Below are 20,583 nucleotides of genomic sequence, written 5' to 3'. Positions count from 1 at the left end.
ACCTTGTCTCAAACTTCAGTGGATCCAGGAGTCTCTAGAAGTTTAATTCTTGCTCAATCAGCAATTCCTTTTCACTGAAGACTTGACAAGAAGGTTTGAGAAGGCAAGAGTGTGTGAACTCAGCAGATGTTTGTGATGCACCTACTGTGTGCCAGCTGTAGTGTCACAGGGTCTGCCTGTGTCTCCTAGGAAAGGTGAAAACTAAGGACAATATTTTAAACAACAAATAATGCCAAGTATGCCATGTGATGGAGAAGGAAAGCGCTGGGTCCCAAGAGTATAACAGGCACTGAGCCTTGCGTGGGGTCCAGGCCTCTCTGGCATGGTGCCCTCCTAGGTCGTGGTTGTCCCTCCTTGTTGCTCCTGCTGTCTTCTTCAGTTACATCTGCTTCTCTGCATTTCCTCATTTTACAGTGTGTGGGATGCAGTCATCTCTGAACAGGAATAGGCAACTGTGCACCTGTTACGCCGTGCTTGATGCTCTGCATTGATGTACAGTGGGCCCAGGTTTCCCTGGTAGACTGATTGGGCCGTCCTTGTCATCTGGCTCTGAAGACTTTGTTCACAGAGGTGCACTTGCCAGATGGGGGAGCTAGAGATCTGGGGCCCTCTGATGAGGCCACCCTTACCCTGCTTATCTTCCCTGACATACCTAACAGATGAAACTCAGGTGGGCGATGCGCCTCAGGCCACAGTGTGGACTGTTGTAACCCAGCGAGTTATAGAGGAATGCCACACTTTGAGACAAATTAAGGAATCCTTTATTAGCTGGCGACCGAGAGACAGCTAATGCTCAAAATTCTCTCGGCCCCGAGGAAGGGGTTGGTTTTGGTTTTATACCGTGGTCTAAATAGGGGAGGGGGGAGTTTGGCTGAAGCAATTTTTACAGAAGCAGAGCTGGCAAAAAGTTAAAAAATTAATTGGTTACAAAAGCAGTTGCAAAAAAATAAACAGTTCCAGGTGCAGGGGCTTAAACTATCACAAAGAGAGAAATGCAGGGGTTTTGGGTGCCATTCACCGAACGCATCTCCAGGAGCTGCTGGTGCAGTTTGCCTCAATATCTTATCAGTAAGTGATTCCTGGACATGCTTTGAGTCAGTTTACACTAGTTATGCCCTTAAGGGAGGGAGGTAAAGGGGGCTGCACATGAAGAAACTAAAATGGAGTCTGTCCAGCTCTCTGCTAGGAGACAGTCACTCAGGTTAAAACAAGGTAGGTTATCACAGGACCATGTACAATTCTTCAAGCTCCAGCTTCAACTCTTTTTCTTATTGCTCTCTTAGGACAGTATATTTAGATGGGAGTAAATGAAAGTAATGTTATTAGGGGATAAGATTAAAATCGATCCTATTTGTAAAAAAGGAAGTAGATTATTTGTGAACTGTAATACTTTTTTTTAGTGAAGAATCACCTTAAAACTTGAACCTGGATACAAGATAATTCCTTCATTCTGCAAATGTTTAGTAGCAAACTATATGCCAGGACTGTGCTAGGTACTAGGGATACATGGTTGAATATATAGTATAAGATGCCTTGGAGTGTCAGATAGTTTCACATAAATGGCTCATGCAGTATATAGACAGTGTGGTAAAAAGAGACTACTGAGATGCACAGAGGACAGAAAATAAAGGGTCTTTGAATGGTGGATAAATGTGTTTGGACTTTTCACTCAGGGCTGTTGAAGTTTTGGAAGGTCAGTGGTCTCAGAGTTTTGGTGTTTTCAAGCACTGCTAAATACTTTGTTTCTAGCTGATGATTGGCCACCATTACTGATCATCTATTGGCTCTGTCTGATTCAGCAATCCTACCACTGGGTATCTATGCAAAGGAAAAGAAATCAATATATCAGAAAGATAACTGTACTTATATATTTGTTGCAACACTATTCACAGTAGCACAGATATAAAATCAACCTAAATGTCCATCAACAAATGACTGGAGAAAGAAAATGTAGAAAATATACAAAATGAAATACTATTCAGGCACAAAAAATAGAATCATAACTTTTGCAGACACATGGATGGAACTGGAGGCCATTGTTGTAAGTGAAGCAAGCCAGACACAGAGTAAACATTGTATTTTATCACTCATAAGCGGGTGCTAAAAGATGTGTAGGTATTGATGTAGAGAGTGGAATAATAATGGAGACACAGCAGGGTGAGGGGATGGAAGGGGTGAACAGTGAGAAATTACTTAATGGGTACAATGTGCATTATTCTGGTGACGGATACTCTAAAAGCCCTGACTTCACCACTATGCCATCCATGCTTACGGCAAAATTGCACTTGTAACCCATAAATTTATACACAAAAATCTTAGACCTCTCTCTCTTCTCTTATAAGCCTCAGAGCTCAGTGATCCCCTTGGATCTCCTCAGCCTGCTGAGTTTTGACTTTCCTACCTAAAGTGATTTTGGGCAGAGACAAGGGAGTGTTTCAGGAAGGTGTTCTCAGGCACACGCTTCTGAAGAAGCATTGGAGGCTCTTCTAGTGGCCTTTATCTAGTCACTGCTTTAAGCAAGGAATAAAACATCTGTGGCTAAAATTAAAAAAACTGTGTTTCCCACCCACCCTTCAGACCTGACAGAAGGGATTTTAGGATTTAAAGGAACAGATTTTTCCTGACCCAAAAGGGCACAGTAGTGCAAAGGCCAATGTCACATAAGCACGTTTTCCCCATCTGTAAAATAACTTTCAGATACTATTCCCACAGCTGGAATCAGTACAATGTTTTGACTGAGGTATTGGAAAAGCCTATGAGCACATTATCATTTGAACATATGAGTAATGTAAAATTTAGGCAGAATTTTATTTGAAAGGATTATTTATGCAATTTTAAATTAACTGATTTATATTGCGGTTATTTCAAACAATAAAAATCAGGTTGTTGTGTTGTGAGCTAGAAATATTTACAATAACACATGGTCTTGATTATCTCACATCATGAAGATTAAAGCAAAATAATTTATCTTAGGGAATTCTGTGACAGTTTTGTTTCACTTTGCTTAATAATGACTTCAAAGTGTTGTACATATATAGAGAACTCCTGACTAAAGAGAATTTTTGACTATTGTGCTATGTTTCTGTAACTTTTTAAGATCTAGAGGAACATACATTTAGTCTCAGTTGGCCAACTAAATGTTATGGAGTCAGCTTCTGTGTTATGTGCGGAGCATTGAAGGAATGGTGGAGACAAGGCCGCTGCCCTCGCAGAGTCTGGGGAGAAAACCTGATGGAGTGTGGTAGGGAACATGCTGGGAGCATCCCAGGATGACAAAAGCACACACAGATGGAACACCTGCCTTAGAACAGGGGAGGGTCAGACAAGGAGAAGTGTCAGGAAAAACAAGGAAAGTTTAATATGCAGGAATAGAAACACACTTGAGAAATCCATGGGGAATGAAAAGAGAATGGCTGAGCAGCAGCAGATTGTCAAGAAGGACATCAAGAAGGAGCAGCCTAAGAGGTTGATGGAGAACCAGGAGAAAGAAGGTGACACTGAAGCCAAGGGAAGGAAAGTGTTTCAACATTTCTGGGAAAAAAATGACATGCTCTGTCTTAACCTTGCTGTTTTATGAGCCATAGAGCCACATTCCAGGTTCTGAGAAGTCCAGCACTAAAGATGTTTCTTTTAGTTTGCTTAACCCAGCATTTGCCAGAATAATCCGGGCTCAGTGTGCGTGTGTGTGCGTGTGTGTGCCTGTGTGTTCCACTGATATCTCACTGGGGCTAATGCTGTATACAACATGATTTTTAAAACACTGGTTTTATCCATCTTATGTTCAGCTGCAGCAATACTTACAAAGGTCAATTTTGATCACGTGTCTTAGTTACTAAAGAAAACAAAACAAACTAATGAATAAAGCCCACCCGGCAGTGGATCCTCACTACCTGTATGATGGAGCCCACCTGGTTTGGCCTGGGTGCCCTGTGCTGACCTGGCCTTGCTGCCCTCTGCCTGCTGCTTTGCCGCCCCTTTCCTGCTGGAGAAGGTAGAGATGCTCTGAGCTTTGGCCTGTCTGGAACATGTGTCCTTCTCCTAAAGTGGACCATGTTTTCCTGAGTCCACTTTAATCTCTTTTAAGGGTATAGAACTTTCCTTAAAGCTTTTGGTCAGGTCTCACTCTCTATGCTGTCTTCCTGCCGCTTCTACAGTGTACATACTTTACTGATACATTAATTATGCTATACCAGCCCAGGACTTTACTTATATATCATTTTATATCATCATCTTTTTTTCTTAGAGCTTAGTTCACTTATTTATTCAGTCTTTCCACAATATAATTGTATGCCATATAATTTTATATTTATTTTCATTGGTATTTATAAATCTTTTCTGTAAAAATGGAGGCTTTCTAAATAGATCTTCATTAATGTTGAAAGAACAAGGTTTTAAGTCTTGGTCTCAGCCAAAAGTAGTTCCCTGCATATCCAGGAGGGAAAGAAACACTTGCATCGTTGCATTAGATATTCTTACAGAGAAAGAGAACCATGTGTAATGGAAAATTGCTAACTTTGCCTCAGGGAGACCAGGTTGATTCACTGAGAAAGTTTGAATTGGTTTAGAAAGCATAGTTCTGAGTTTTCTAGGAGAAGGAGAAAAGTTAGAGTAGGGCATAAGAAGTAATCCCCATATCAAAAAGTTAGAAAGATCTCAAATTAACAACCTAACATCACAACAGAAAGAATTAGAGAAGCAAGAAGAACTCAAACACAAAGCTTATAGAAGATAAGAAATAACTAAAATCAGAGCTGAATTGAAAGAAATTGAGACAAGAAAAGCTGTTCAAAAGATCACTTAATCAAGGTTTTTTGAAAAAATTAGTAAGATAGATAGGCACTAGCTAGACTAATAAAGAAGAAAAGAGAGATGATTCGAAGAAGCACAATTAGAAATGATGAAGGGAATGTTACCACTGACCCCACAGAAATAAAAATAACAACCAGCAACTACTATGAACACCTCTGCACACACAAACTAGAAACCCTAGAAGAGATGAATAAATTCCTGGACACCTACACTCTCTCAAGACTGAACCAGGAAGAAATTCAGTCTCTGAACAGATCAATTATGAGCTCCAAAAATTGAATCCGTAATAAATAGCCTACCAACCTCCCATAAAAGCCCAGGACCTGATAGATTAACAAATTTTAACAGATGTACAAAGAAGAGCCAGTACCAGTCCTACTAAAACTATTTCAAGAAATAGAGGAGGAGGGACTCTTCCCCAACTTGTTCTACAAGGCCAGCATCATCCTGATACCAAAGCCTGGCAGTGACACAACAAAGAAAGAAAGCTTCAGGCCAGTATCCTTGATGAACATCCATTCAATAATCCACAATAAAATACTTGCAAACTGAATCTAGCAACACATCAAAAGGCTAATTCACCATAGTGAAGTAAGCTTCTTCCCTGGAATGGAAGGTTGGTCCATCATGGGCAAATCAATAAAATGTGATTCATAACATAAATAAAACGAAAGATAAGAACCATGTGACTGTCTCAACAGATGCAGAAAAGGCTTTCAGTAAAGTTCAACAAAGCTTCATGTTAAAAATTCTCAATAAACGAGGTATCGAAGGAACATACCTCAAAATAATAAAGGCCACCTATGACAAATTCACAGCCAACATTATACTAAATGGGCAAAATCTGGAAGCATTCTCCTTGAAACCCGCACAAGACAAGGATGCCCTCTTTCACCACTCCTATTCAACATAGTATTAGAAGTCCTTTCTGGAGCAATCAGACAAGAGAAAGAAATAAAGATATTTAAATAGAAAGAGAAGTCCCACTACCTCTGTTTGCAGACAATATAATTCTCTATCTAAACCCTATAGTTGTGACCCAAAAGTTCCTTAAGCTGATAAACAACTTCCACAAAGTTTCAGGATACAAAATTAATATACAAAATTTGCTAGCATTCCTATGCACCAAGAAGAGACAAACTAAGAGCCAAATCAGAGAGGCAGTTTTATTCACAATTTCCACAAAAAGAATAAAATACGTACGAATACAGCTAACCAGGGAGGTGAAAAATCTCTACAATGAAAATTATAAAACACTGCTCAAAGAAGTCAGAGAAGACACAAACAAATGAAAAATCATTCCATGTTAATGGAGAGAAAGAAGTAATATCATTTAAATGGTCATACTGCCCAAAGCTATTCCTATTAAACTACCAATGACATGCTTCACAGAAGTAGATAAAGCTATTTAAAAATTCATATAGAACCAAGAAAGAACCTAAGTAGCCAAGGCAATCAATCCTAAGCAAAAAGAACAAAGCTTGAGGCATCACATTACCTGACTTCAAACTATACTACAGCACTATAGTAACCAAAACAGCATGGTACTAATACAAAAACAGACACATACACCAATGGAACAGAATAGAGAGCTTAGAAGTAAGACCACATACCTACAACTATCTAATCTTTGACAAAGCTGGCAAAAACAAGCAATGGGGAAAAGATGCCGTATTCAATAAATGGTGCTGTGATAACTGGCTAGCCATATGCAGAAGATTGAAGTTGGACTGCTTCCTTATACCATACACAAAAATCAACTCAAGATGGATTAAATGCTTAAATGTAAAACCCAAAACTATAAAAGCCCTGGAAGACAACATAGGCAATACCATCCTGGACATAGAAACAGGCCAAGATTTCATGATAAAGACACCAAAAACAACAAATGCAACTATTGACAAGTGGGATGTAATTAAACTTAAAATCTTCTGCTCAGCAAAAGAAATTATCAATAGAGTGAACAGACAACCTGTAGAATGAGAAAAAATATTTACAAACTATGTATCTGACAAAGATCTAATATTCAATATAAGGAACTTAAATTTACAAGAGAAAAACAAACAACCCTATTAAAAAGTGGCCAAAGAATTGTCTATTCATGTCCTTAGCTTACTTTTTGATGGGATTGTTTGTTTTTTTCTTGCTAATTTGTTTGAGCTCGTTGTAGATTCTGGATGTTAGTTCTTTGTCAGATATACAGATTATGAAGATTTTCTCCCATTCTGTGGATTTTCTGTTAACTCTGCTGACTGTTCCTTTTGCCGCGAAAAAGCTCTTTAGTTTAATTAAATCCCAACTATTTATCTTTGTTTTTCTTGCATTTGCTGTTGGGTTCTTGGTCATGAAATCCATGCTAAGCCAATGTCTAGAAGGGTGTTTTTGATGTCATCTTCTAGAATTTTTATACTTTCAGGTCCTAGATTTAAGTCCTTGATCCATCTTGAGTTGATTTTTGTATAAGGTGAGAGATAAAGATCCAGTTTCATTCTCCTACTTGTGGCTTGCCAATTATCCCAGCACCGTTTGTTGGGTAGGGTGTTCTTTCCCCACTTTTTTTTTGTTTGCTTTGTCAAAGATCAGTTGATTGTAAATATTTGTGTTAATTTCTGGGTTCTCCATTATGTTCCATTTGTCTATGTGCCTGTTTTTATACCAGAACCATGCTGTTTTGGTGACTATGGTCTTACGATATAGTTTGAAATCAGGTAATGTGACGCCTTCTGATTTGTTCTTTTTGTTTAGTATTGCTTTGGCTATGTGGGCTCTTTTTTGGTTCCATATGAATTTTAGGATTTTTTTTTTAGTTCTGTGAAGAATGATGATGGTTTTTTGATGGCAATTGCATTGAATTTGTAGATTGCTTTTGGCAGTATGGTCATAGACAATTCTCAGAAGATATACAAATGGCCAACAAACATATGAAAATATGCTCAACATCACTAATGATCAGGGAAATGCAAATTACAACCACAATGTGATACCACCTTACTCTCTCAAGAATGGTCATAATAAAAAAAATAATAGATGTTGGTGTGAATGTAGTGAAAAGGGAACACTTCTACACTGCTGGTGGGAATGTAAACTAGTACAATCACTATGGACAACAGTGTGGAGATTCCTTAAAGAACTAAAAGTAGAAGTACTATTTGACCCACCAATCCCACTACTGGCTATGTACCCAGAGGAAAAAAAAGTCATTATACAAAAAAGATACCTGCACACATATATTTATAGCAGCACAATTTGCAATTGCAAAAATGTTGAACCAATCCAAATGCTCATCAATCAACGAGTGGATGAAGAAACCGTGGTATATATGCACAATGGAATACTACTCAGCCATAAAGAGGAAATGAATTAATGGCAGTTGCAGCAACCTGGATGGGATTGAAGACTATTATTCTAGTGAAGTAACTCAGGAATGGAAAACCAAACATCATATATTCTCACTTATAATTGGGAGCTAAGCTATAAGGATGCAAAAGCTTAAGAATGACACAATAGACTTTGGGGACTCAGGGAGAAACGGGAGAAGGGGGTGAGTGATAAAAGGCTACAAATTGGGTTCAGTGTATACAGATGAGTTGATGGATGCACCAAAATCTTACAAATCAATAAAGAACTTACTAATGTAACCAAATGCCACCTGTTGTCCTAAAACCTATGGAAATAAAAAAAATGTTTAAAAAGTGGGCAAAGGACATGAACGCTTTTCAAAAGAATACATACATGTGACCAACAACCATAGAATACAAAGCTCAGTATCACTGATCATTAGAGAAATGCAAATCCAAGGCACAGTGAGACACCATCTCACACCAGTCAGAATGGCTATTATGAAAAAGTCAAAAAATGACAGATGCTTGGGAGTGTACATTGGTCCCACCATTGTGGAAAGCACAACAGTGCTCTCCTCGAAAGAGATAAAAGCAGAACTATCACTCGACTCAGCAATCTCATTACTGGGTATATACCCAGAGGTATATAAATTGTTCTATCATAAAGACACAAGCACGTAAATGTTTATTGCAGCATTATTCACAATAGTAAAGACATGGAATCAACCTAAATGCCCAATGACAGGTTGGATACAGATAATATGGCACATTGTGGAGCAAAATTTAAATATTAAATTTGAACTCTATTGAACAGGGACAGAAACAATGGTCACTAAGTCCTGGAACGAGTTGTGTGAGCCCCTTGAGGCATTCATCCAGTGCTGTTTCGGAGAAGTAGTTATTGAAAAACAACAGACAATGGCAAAAACAAGTTGACCTTTTTGTATTCCTTGAGCCCAGTCACGAAGGGCTCTCATGACTGGGCCTTCTGACAAACAACTTGTTACAAAAAGAGCTCGGTTCCCAGACTGCGCCGAAGTTTCATGGGACCTCTCCTCGTCTGTGCACGGACTACTGGCCAATTCTGGAGCCCAGGCAGTTGCTTCCTGGTCTGGTGATGAATCCTCCATAGTCTGGTGAGTGTAAAACAAAAAATATATATATATGTGTGTGTATATATATATATATACACACACACACATATATATACATATATGTGTATATATACTTATATATATTACATATGTATACACACACACATATATATATATACATTTTCCCTTCTCCCCTTCCCATTACAATTTGTTTATTGTATCATTTGCTTATTATATCTATATTGCCATATACTTGGGATAAAGTCTGTTTACCCTTAAAAGTATTGTGTGTTTCTTTTCTTCTTTCCTCACACATTTCCCACACAGAACACACATATGCACCATGGAATACTATGCAGCCATGTGTTCTCACTTACAGTTGGGAGCTAAATAATGAGAACTTATGAACACAAAGAAGGAAACAACAGACAACAGACACTGGGGTCTACTTGAAGGGGGGAAGGTGGGAGGAGGGAGAGGAACAGAAAAGATAACTATGGGGTATTGGGCTTAATACCTGGGTTATGAAATAATCTGTATAACAAGCCCCTGAGATACGAGTTTGTCTATGTAACAAACCTTCACATGTTCCCCCGAGCCTAAAATAAAACATTTTTAAATCCTTTATGAAAGCTATAAGATCTGCTTCTGTGTGTTTGTATGTCTATATGTGTTACATGTATGTGATAATATTTTGTAAATAAGCTCGTTCTTAAATCGTTAGTAAAATAGAAATGGCTTTATAATTATCCATTAAATATAATTAGATATTTGCTTGATTTAACTGTGAGCTTATGTCTTTTGTTGAGAGTTTCTGGATTCAGGGGGTCTTGATAGATGACCATGATGAAGTATGGAGACATGTTCTCAGTGCCTAGACCAGCAGCTAAAAGCCAGAATCAAGCCCAATCGACCCCTTCTTTCTGTGCTTTCCCTGTTTTGCCTTTTGGCTATTTTAGGAGGGGTTGGATCCTCCAGGTATAGCCTTCACAGCTCTGTCTTTAGTCCTAATGGACTCAGGCAGGCCCTGATCTTCACAGTTTTCCTGGGTGCCATGTGGCTACTTGGGATCTAAAATTACTGAGGGAAGACATTACGGATGCTACCTGTGTCATGGTTTCAAAATTCTGTTCAGTAATTTAAAATCTTAAAGTCACGTTAAATTAAGTAATAGATAGCCATAAAATATCTTGAGTCATTTGTAAGCTAAAATAGTGAAATATTAACCATTAAAAATTAGTTTAGTTCTATATACCATGACATGTTTCTTGTATATGGTATAGAAAACCTAAATATCTTTAGTTCTGTTAATAAACAGTAATTTGAAGAACTATATTTCTTAAAAGTTGTAGAATGGTTTTTATCTAAAAATACTGATATAAGACAGTTGAAAAATCACTTTTTAGGGGTTTCATTGAATATTGGGGCTCCTAAGACTTAATTACTAGATATGAGAGAAACAATTCTGCATACAGAGTGTATAAAAAGCAAGATATGCCTTATTTTTCTTTTTTGAGACTGAGTCTTGTTGTGTTGCCCAGGCTGGCATGCAGTGGCATGATCTCAGCTCACTACAACCTCTGCCTCCCCGGTTCAAGTGATTCACCTGCCTCAGCCTCCCAAGTAGCTGGGATTACAGGTGCTCACCACCACACCCAGCTAATTTTTGTATTTTTAGTAGAGACAGAGGTTCACCATGTTGGCCAGGCTGGTCTCGAACCCCTGACCTCAAGTGATGCACCTGCCCTGGCCTCCCAAAGTGTTGGGATTATAGGATTGTGAAAATATGTTTTTGATGATAAAACTTATAAAGACATAAAACTGTGTTTTAATTTTTTTTTGGTTTGAAGTTACTTAAAGGTTTCAAATTGAAGAAGTAAAAAAAACTAGATAAAACTAGATAAATATAGAAAGTTGGGGGAAAATGCAAAGCATAGGTTCACAAAAATCTGGGATTAAAAGATAACAACATTTGATAAATGCATTTATAAAGTTTTATTAAATTAGCTTTAGAGGCCAGGCGCTGTGGCTCATGCCTATAAATAAATAAAATTTTCTTGTCAATTGTGTCTGACTATGACAACTTAAAGTCATTTCCACAGTAAATTGATTAATTCTGAGGCAGTTTCTGAAAACTTTACAAGCTTGCAAAATCCTGGAATATTGTATCTTTAAGGAGGTTCATGAAAGGATGGAGAAGGCCCTGAGAAGCACTCTTGAATACAGGTTTTTGAGAACTTTAGAATGATATTATTTGAACTGGGCAAGAATTCCCAGAACTTTAATGAAGAGACTAACTGGTTAATAAAACTGCTAACCCAAGCAGAATAAAAATCAATTGAATACCAAGAAAATACTTTGCCAGATTTTCATGCCAAATCAGCTAGTACTTAAATTGTCTAGATAAAGAATTTGAATGAACGGCATAGTCCAAGTCAAATTATCTATGATAATCCCTGATTAGTCAGTGCTATGCACCTAAGTTGAAGAAACAGTCCAATGTTAAGCATGGAGAACCAGAATGTCTTCCTTGTCCTTCCTTAGTTCTGAAAGCTTTTCTTATTAAAAGTTCTGAATTCTGATTCTTGGGTGTGAGAGTAAAGCAAGACGGCAGAAAGAAGGCTCCACTGATTGTCCCTCTGCAAGGACACCAGATGAACAACTATTAATATCCACATAGAAAATACATTTATAAGAACCAAAGATCAGGTGAGTACTCAAGTACCTGGTTTTAACCTCAGATCACTGAAAGAGGCACTGAAGAGACAGAAAAAAGTCCTGAAATCACCGTTTCCTCATCCCCAGCAGTGATGGCATGCTGCAGAGATCAACTCTGGGTTCTGCGGGAGGGAGAACACAGCAATTGTGAGGCACTGAACTCAGTGCTGTCCTGTTAGAGCAGAAAGGAAAACCAGACCAAGTGCAGTTAATGCTGATCCACAGAGCGATCAATTAAGCCAGCCCTAGCCAGAGGAGAATCAGATTCCAGTGGTTGGAACTTCAGTGTTTGGAAACCTGGCAACTAAGGGCTCCCGCACTCTGTGTGTCTAAGAAAACTTGAAAGGCAGCCTAGGCCATCAGGACTGTAACTCTTAGGTGAGGCCTAGGGCTGAATGGGGCCCAGGGACAGTGGACTGGGGTGGGGAGGGCATGCAACATACTGAGACACCAGCTGGGGCAGCCAAAGGAGTTCTGGCATTATCACTCTGCTAACACCAGACTGCACAGCTCATGGCTCCAAAAGGGACCCCATCCTTCTGCTTGAGGAGAGGAAGGAAAAGAATAGGGAGTACTTTGTCTTTCATCCTGGGCACCAGCTCAGCCACAGCAAGATAGTGCACTGGTCAGAATCCTGCAGCCTCCTTTCCAGTCTCTGGCTCCTAGACATTCCTAGACACACCCTGGGCCAGAAAGAAACCTGCTGCCTTGAAGAAAAGAACCATGTGCTGGCAGGATTTATCGCCTGCAAACTTGAAAACCTTTGGGCTCTGAATAACCAGTAGCCATACCCAGGTACTACATCAAGGGCCTTGGATGACCCTCATAGACTTGCTAGATTTAGGTGAGGTCAGCACATTACTAGCTGTGGTGGCTAAAAGGCAAAACTCCTTCTTCTTGGGAAAAGTAGAGGGAAAATTAAAGGGGACTTTTTCTTGCCCCTTAGGTACCAGCAAGGCCAGAGGTGGGTAGAGCACCAAGCGAACTTTCAGAATCCCTGATTCTAGGACTTGATTCTTGGTTGGCATTTATGAAGCTGCCCAGGGCCAGTAGGGATCCCATTGTCCTGAAAACGCAAGTCCCAGGCCAGGCAGCATTCATCACAAGCTGACAAGAGGCTTTGGGCCTTAAGGGAACATTGGTGGTAGCCTGGCAGTACTCACTGTGGCCTGAGGTGGTGGTGGCTACCCTGCCTTTAGGAAAGGAAGGGAGGAATAGGAAGGACTATGTCTTGTGGTTTGAGTGCCAGATCAGCTGCAATGCAATAGAATGTCAAGTGGACTTCTAAAATTTTTGACTCTACTCCCTGACTTCTGAATGGCATTTCTGGACCCAGCCAGGGACTGAGGGCACTCACTGCCCTAAAGGAAAGAACACAGGCCTGGCTGGCTTTGCCACCTGCTAATTGTAGAGACCAAAGGCCTTGAGTGAACATAGGCAGTCATCAGAAAGTTCATGCAGCAGGACTTGAGCAAGACCCGATGCTGTGCTAGCTTCAGGTCTGATCCAGGGCAGTCATAGTGGTGGTGGCCAGGGGTGCTTGTGTCTTTCTTCTCCCAGCTTTAGGTGGCTTAGAACAGAGAGAAAGACTCTGTATCTTTGAGAGAAAATAATGGTAGAGAACAAGAGTCTCTGGCTAGTAATCCAGAAAATTCTCCTGGATCTTGTTGAAGGCTGTCAAGGTGGTATTTCTCTGAGTCTGGAAGAATTACAGCATTATTGGGTATAAGGTGCCCCATAAAGCAGATATGGCTTAGATCACAACCTAAGCCATATTTGAACCATATTTGACCCAAGTCTTTTCAAATATGTGAAAAGTCTTCCCAAGAAAGACAGCTACAAATAAGCCCAGACAGTGAAGACTACAATAAATACTCACCTTTTCTCTTTTTTAATTTTATTTTTTAAACCTCTCATATGGTGCTGCATGCCCAAGATTTTAATGTCCAGACACTGAAGAACATCTACTAGCATCAACACCATCCAGGAAAAAAACATGACCTCACCAAGTGAACTAAATAAGGCACCAGGGACAAATCCTGGAGAAAAAGAGGTATGTGACCTTTCAGACAGAGAATTCAACATAGCTGTAAAAAGAAAAAAAAAAAAAACCTGAAAGAAATTTAAGATAACAAAGTAAAGAAATTCCAAATTTTATCAGCTAAACTCAACAAAGAGATTGAAATAGTTACAACAAATTAAGCAGAAATTCTGGAGCTGAAAAATGCAATTGGCATGCTGAAGAATGCATTAGAGCCATTTAATAGCAGAATGGATCAAGCAGAAGAAATAGTGAGCTTGAAGACAGGCTATTTGAAAATACATAGAAGAGACAAAAGAAAAAGAATAAAAACAACAAATCATGCCTACAGGATCTAGAAAAATAGCCTCACAAAGACAGATCTAAGAGCTATTGGTTTTAAAGAAGATGTAGAGACAGAGGCGGGGTAGAAAAATTTATTCAAAGGGATAACAACAGAAAACTTTCCAAACCTAGAGAAAGATATCCATATCCAACTACAAAAATGTTATAGGACATTAAGCAGATTTAACCCCAAAAAGACTATTTCAAAGCGTTCAATAGATCCTCCAAAAGTCAAAGATAAAGAAAAGTTCTAAAGGAAGAAAGAGAAAAGAAACAAGTAACATACCGGTGAGCTCCAACACGTCTGGCAGCCGACTTTACAGTGGAAACCCTACTGGCCAGGAGAGAGAAGCAATAAATATTTAAAGTACTAAAGGAAAAAAACTTTTACCTTAGAATAGCATATACAGTGAAAATGTTCTTCAAATAAAAAGAAATACTGACTTTTCCAGACAAACAAAAGCTGAAGTATTTTATGAATGCCATGTCTGTCCTAAAGGAATGCTAAAGAGAGTACTTCAATCAGGAAGAAAAGGACATTAATGAGCAATAAATGATCACCTAAAGGTAAAAAAATCCTCACTGCTAATAGGATACAAAACAAAACAGAATATTATAACACTATAGCTGTGTGGTGTGCAAACTACTCTTATTCAAAGTAGGAATACTAAATAATATCCAATCAAAAGTAATAGCTACAACAACATTTCAAGACATAGCACAATAAAATATAGATGGAAACAACAAAAAGTTAAAAAGTGAAGGGATGAGCACACCTGTCCTGAGCCGGCCGATGTGGTGGAAGCTCGGGGCTCGGGAGCCGGGGAAGCCCTGGAGCGTGGGCGGAAGGGAAGCCGCCCCGAGAGCCGGAAGCCTGGGCAAGGGACGGAGGCCTCAGGCGCCCCCCAGCAACAGCAGGGCGGCGCCACACTGGTCCTGCGCGAGGCCTGGCCGCCGGCGACGGCGGGACGCTCTGGGAGGTCTGCGGAAAGCGCAGCGCCGCGACTGGCGGTGCTTAGGCTTAGAGGGGGAGAGCAGCCCGGCCACGGGCAAGCGGCTCCGGGGTGCCTGATCCCAGCCTCGCGGCCCCGGGTTGGTTATGACGCCTGGAATCAGGCGCGCGTATCTGGACCGGGTTCTTGGGCCAGCCACGCGCCACTGCCATTGTCCACGTCCATACTACCCTGAACACGAGAGAAACCCAAGCGGCGGCCCATGGGCACGCTCGGCGCCACTGCTCCCGCCACAGGGACAGGCGCACTCGACAACTTTCAGGGCCCACAGCACCAAGAGGACAGGGAGGAGCCAACAAAGGAATGACGCTAGGAAACGCACCCCCAAAGCAACCAACCAATCCAAGTAAAAACACGTCTCAGGGCTCCGTTGGTTTTCCCGCGTGGGCGGCCCTGCCCCCCTGTTCTAGCCCGGCCCAGGCACCCTCCACACTACCCTCGCCAAAGGGTCCCCTGTCTACCAGAGCAGAGCCTCCCTCTCCAAGGCTCTGTTGCTCCCCCTCTCTAGCTCCCTCACCCTCTCCCTTTCTCTACTTCCCTCTCCACCTTGCGCTCTCTCTCTTTCTCTCTCTCTCTCTCTCTCTCTCTCTCTCTCTCTCGCAGTTTCCCCGTCCCTCTCTGTCTCTGTCTCTCTCTGTCTCTCTCTCTCTCTGTCTCTCTGTCTCTCTCTGTCTCTCTCTCTCTCTCTCTCTCCCTCTCTCTCTCGCAGTTTCCCCGTCCTTCTCTGTCTCTCTCTCTATCGCTGTTTCTCTCTCTCCTTCCGTTTCTATCTCTCCATCCCTCTGTCCCTTGCTCTTCTTCAAGCTGTCTGTGTCTTTGTGTGTCTGCGTGTATGCTTGTGTTCCCGCGCGTGCGCCCGTATGTGTCTGTTTGAGAGTGGGTTTGCTAGTGATTGTGGTGGGGTGTGTCTGGATGTCCGTCAGTACCTTTGTCCTGGGATCAGGCTGCCAACTCTATTGCCAGCGCGTGGGTGTCATAGTTGCCGTGATAGTCTCACACACGCAGGTGTGTGGATCTCGTTCATTTTCATGTAGACAATGAGAGCGAAAGCACAGAGAAAAAGAAACGTCCCGTGCATCACGGCCTGAGGATGGATTCCTGTTTCCTGCAAAATGGGGAGTCTCCGATATAGCCTGTTTGAAAACTGGAAAGGAGAGCACCGACACGATGCTGGTCTTCCACGCATTCCTGGAAGTTTCTGGGTCCCCACAGAGCTCGGGAAACAGTCAACATGGTCACGCTTTCCGGGGGCGGCAGAGACTTGAGTAACAGGCACCTTTGCAGAGAGCAAAGAAACGTGGAATCCAGAATCACGCTTCACTTGGCCTGAGCGTGACTTCTGTGTGGATGGGACTATCCGCCTCGCGCTCTGTTGCAGGGCTCAACGTGGGGATATGTCATCTGTGAACCATGTGGATGAAAAACAGACAACCACCCGAGTCTCCGCTCATTGCTGTCTGGGGAATTCCCTCATTCCTTCGGAAACGGACTTCGTCTGAATCGCTCTGGGTTGAAGTAACCCAGGCTGGCGATCCGGAGGGCCGCTGAGCTCCCCGCCGGCCAACGGGGCTGTGGGCCCAGCACTTAGCCCGCACTGGGCACCCAACATTTTCCCGGATTGCTGGGTCCTGTTGGTTCTGGAGGCAGAAGACCGATTTTCTGTCTGCCTTCGGTTCTCTGTTTCTTGCTCCTTTTGTCCCTCGGTCCATCCTTCCCTCTGTTCTTCCCTCCCTGCCCTGGTTTTTTCCTCCCTTTCTCCCTCTCTCCCTCTTCCTCTCCCTTCCAGGGTCCCTCCGTCCATCCATCCTTTCCTAGCTCCATCCTTCCGTCCCACTCTGTCTCCGTTCCTGTCCTCATATCTGCCTGCCTTCCCTCTTGCCTGGACAGGGCAGCACCCCGGTTTGCGCGGGGTCTCGGGTCTACATTTAGTTGCAAGGCGCTCCATGGTGCTGGCAAGGAGGCTGGCGGGACACGGGTTGGCAAGTGATAGTGAGCGAAGAGGCAGAGGAATCGAGCCGCAGAAAGGAGAACTGGCCTGGCTTCTGCCCCGACCCAGCGTTTCGCGGACTGAGGTCTCCGCCAACCCGACTGAAGAACGCGGGAGGAAAAGGGATGAGAGCTCCGCCTGGGCTGGTTAGAAAACCTAAGCTGTTGCCTGCAAACCCCCGCATGAGCAGTAGACAGTCCACCTCCCGGTACGTGGACCGGCCCTGGGATCCCCGGGATGCTCAGGAAAGAATGACAGCCCTCCTCTGTGTGGAGTCTCTCGCCGGACCTGGAACCCAGGGATCCTAGACAGGTCAGCTGGAAGGGAAGACACGCCTCTCCATACCGAGCCAGAGGTTCACCGCCAAAGAGAGGCCGCCGCCCTGCCCCCGCCCCGCCCCAACCCGGCGTCCTAAAGCTCCTCCAGCAGAGCCCGGTGTTCTTCCTGGCTGAGGAGTGGTTCCAGCGGAGCGGGCTCTTCCACCTCCTTGAGCTCCCCCAGTGACACCGGATCTAGGAAAGGTTGTGCCTTTTGCTGAAACTCTGGGGTTGACGGGAGCTCATCTAACAGGCTGGAGGTGAGTGCAGACCAGCGCCCCGGCTCCTGGAGCGGTTTGGGAGGCGCCTGGATGGCTGGCATCTGTGCTTGACGCAGAGGCCTCCGGGGTCGCGAGCTTCGGAGGTGGAGGTGCCCCGTCTTCGGGTTCCCACGCCGCCCTGGCGACCTGGGGCTCCAGTCCCACCGCGGACTCCGGTGGGACGTGTGTGGCGCAAGCACACCTTGCGCCTGTGACTCAGCTTGAGGGGGCCCAAGCTGTCCCACTGAGCACGCGCCCAGCAGGCCGTCGCGCTGCGGGTCCTGGTCCTCCTGTCATTTATTGGGGTGCGGAGGCCTCCGAGGAGTCTGAGGGTGGGACAGTCCCATTTCCGGAGGAGCTAGGGCAGGGAACACAAAGTCCCGAGTGCCGGGGCAGGTTGGGAGATCCCCTCTGCCGGCGCGGCCTGGCTGGGCTGGAACACGGGGACGGCCCCCGCTCCCTGGCTCACGAAAGCCCGCTGTGGGAGAGCCCCAGGCGCGCAGGGCACGTGGGGTGCGGGAAGCCCCGTTCCCCACGCCCCGTTGTGGGCGAAGGCGACCCACGAGGGAGCAGGGTGACACCCGCCGGGGGCCGCGTTGCACAGGCCGCCTGCGTGCGCGGGCGCCCTGCCACCCTGTCCCGGGTGCCTGGCCCTTCGATTCTGAAACCAGATCTGAATCCTGGACTCCGGGAGGCCCGTCTCTCTGGCCAGTTGTTCCCTGGCGGCGATGCCTGGAAAGCGATCCTTCTCAAAGGCTCGGAGGAGCAGGGCGGTCTGGGATCCGGTGACGGCGGTCCGCTTTCGCCTGCCTTCTTGCGGGCCGCGTCTCCCGGGCCAGGACCGAGATTCCCGCCGGTGCTGCCTCAGCGGGCGTGACCTCTCATTCTGAAACCAAATCTGGACCCTGGGCTCCGGAATGCCGATAGCCTGGGCCAGCCGTTCTCTGGTGGCGATGCCCGGATACGGGTTCCGCTCAAAGCAGGCTCGCAGGGCCTCGCTTTGGCTCGGGGTCCAAACGAGTCTCCTTCGCCGTCCTCGTCCTCGGGCTTCCGCGGGGAGGGTGCTGTCCGAAGGTGTCGGGAGGGCCATCGCGGGGAGCCCCGGCCGGAATTTCACGGACGGACACCGGCAGAGAGAGGCCGGTGGGCTCCCGTGCACCTCAGCCGGCCTCTGCGCTGCAGGCAGGTCCAGCCAGGAGGCCCTTAGAAAGACCTACCACCTCCACCCCGTTATGAACATGCATGAGCTCGGGGCCCAAGATCCCGGGGTAGCCCGCCCTCCAAAGCCGAAAACCACAGGGACCAGGGCCTTGTGGGGTGGGTGGGTGTAGGGCCAGATTGGAGGGGAAAAAGGGGCTTTGGGGGCTGGCTCTCTAAGGTTCTCCAGTAATTCTATGGAAACTGGAAGCCTCTGTCTTGACTCCCACAGTTTTCAGGCAGAAACCACCCCGAAGGGTGGAGTGTGGAACTGAACTTCCATGACAGTCTTGAGTTTTCCAGGCCCTCTCCGTGAAGGCGGCAATGCCTGTGGGTGTCGCCGTTGCCGTGATAGTCTCACACACGCAGGGGTGTGGAACTCGTTCATTTTCATGTAGAAAACGAGAGCGAAACTACAGAGAAAAGAAACGTCCCGTGCATCACAGCCTGACCACGGATTCCTGTTTCCTGCAACAAGGGAAGTCTCCACTGTGGCCTGTTTGGAAACTGGAAAGGAGAGCGAAGACAGGATGCTGCTTTTCCACGCTTCGCTGGAGGTTTCTGGGTCCCCACAGAGCTCGGGAAACAGTCAACATGGTCACGCTTTTGGGGGCCGGAGACACGTGAACAACAGGCCCCCTTGCAGAGGGCAAAGGAACGTGGAACCCAGAATCATGGTTCACTCGGTCTGAGTGTGACTCTTGTGTGGACGGGACTATCCGCCTTGCGCTCTGTTGCAGGCTCAACGTGGGGCTATGTCATCTGTGAACCATGTGGATGAAAAACGGACAATCACCCGAGTCTCGGCTCACTGCTCTCTGGGCAATTCGCTCATTCCTTGGGAGGCGGAATTCGTCTGAATCGCTCCGGGATGAAGTGACCCAGGCTGGCGATCCGGAGGGCCCGTGAGCGCCCCGCAGGCAGACGTGGCTGTGGGCCGAGCACTCAGCCTGCACTGGGCACCCAACATTTTCCCGGAGTGCGAGGTCCTGCTGGTCCTGGAGGCAGAAGACCGCTTTTCTCTCTGCCTTCCTCTCTCTGTCTCTTGCTCCCTTTCTCTCTCTGTCCTTCCCTTCCTCCCTCCCCCCTCCCTACTTCCCTTCCTCCCCCTCTCCCTACTTTCTCCTTTCCAATATCCCTCTGTCCATCTGTCCTTTTCTCGCTCCATTCCTCCCTTTCTCTCTGTTTCTGTTCCTCTCCCCATCTCTATTTTTCAACATTATATGATCCCATTGTGTGTATCTGTGTTAACATTTTTAGCAATAAAGTTCATTTTCATTAAGATATGTATATTGTTATTTAGACATGTTATTTATGTGTGTGCATTTGTTTAATAGACATAAATTTATTTCAGAGTTATTCTACAGCATAGTGTAAGCATAACTCATAAGCAGTGTCAACCCAAAAATTGTGTGACTCGCGTTACTGTGATTCTTTTATACTGCAGTGGTCGAGAATAAAATCTCTATATCTCCAATTTAT

The 20,583-nt window shown here is 44.5% G+C and overlaps 1 protein-coding gene across 3 annotated transcripts; it reads right to left on the bottom strand.

Annotated features, from left to right (window-relative positions):
- Positions 1-9,077: 9,077 nt before the first annotated feature.
- LOC129143510 (double homeobox protein 4C-like) lies at positions 9,078-20,575 on the bottom strand. Of its 3 annotated transcripts, XR_008547016.2 has the most exons (4): positions 15,104-16,234; positions 14,614-14,658; positions 11,970-12,084; positions 9,078-9,283 (listed from the first exon to the last, which is right to left on the bottom strand). XR_008547016.2 is itself a non-coding variant. In XM_054680804.1 (3 exons), exon 1 carries the CDS (start codon positions 18,992-18,994, stop codon positions 18,263-18,265), a length of 732 nt encoding a protein of 243 aa, XP_054536779.1. In that variant the 5' UTR covers positions 18,995-20,575; the 3' UTR covers positions 9,078-9,283; positions 11,970-12,084; positions 16,267-18,262. The 3 variants fall into 3 exon arrangements, 1 of the variants encoding a protein (XP_054536779.1); XR_008547017.2 differs by lacking the exon at positions 14,614-14,658 and having other exon boundaries at positions 15,104-15,397; XM_054680804.1 differs by lacking the exons at positions 14,614-14,658; positions 15,104-16,234 and adding an exon at positions 16,267-20,575.
- Positions 20,576-20,583: the final 8 nt, after the last annotated feature.

This window comes from Pan troglodytes, chromosome 2, assembly GCF_028858775.2.
Source record: "Pan troglodytes isolate AG18354 chromosome 2, NHGRI_mPanTro3-v2.0_pri, whole genome shotgun sequence".
Taxonomy (NCBI): domain Eukaryota; kingdom Metazoa; phylum Chordata; class Mammalia; order Primates; family Hominidae; genus Pan; species Pan troglodytes.
This window is presented reverse-complemented; position numbering and strand designations above follow the sequence as displayed.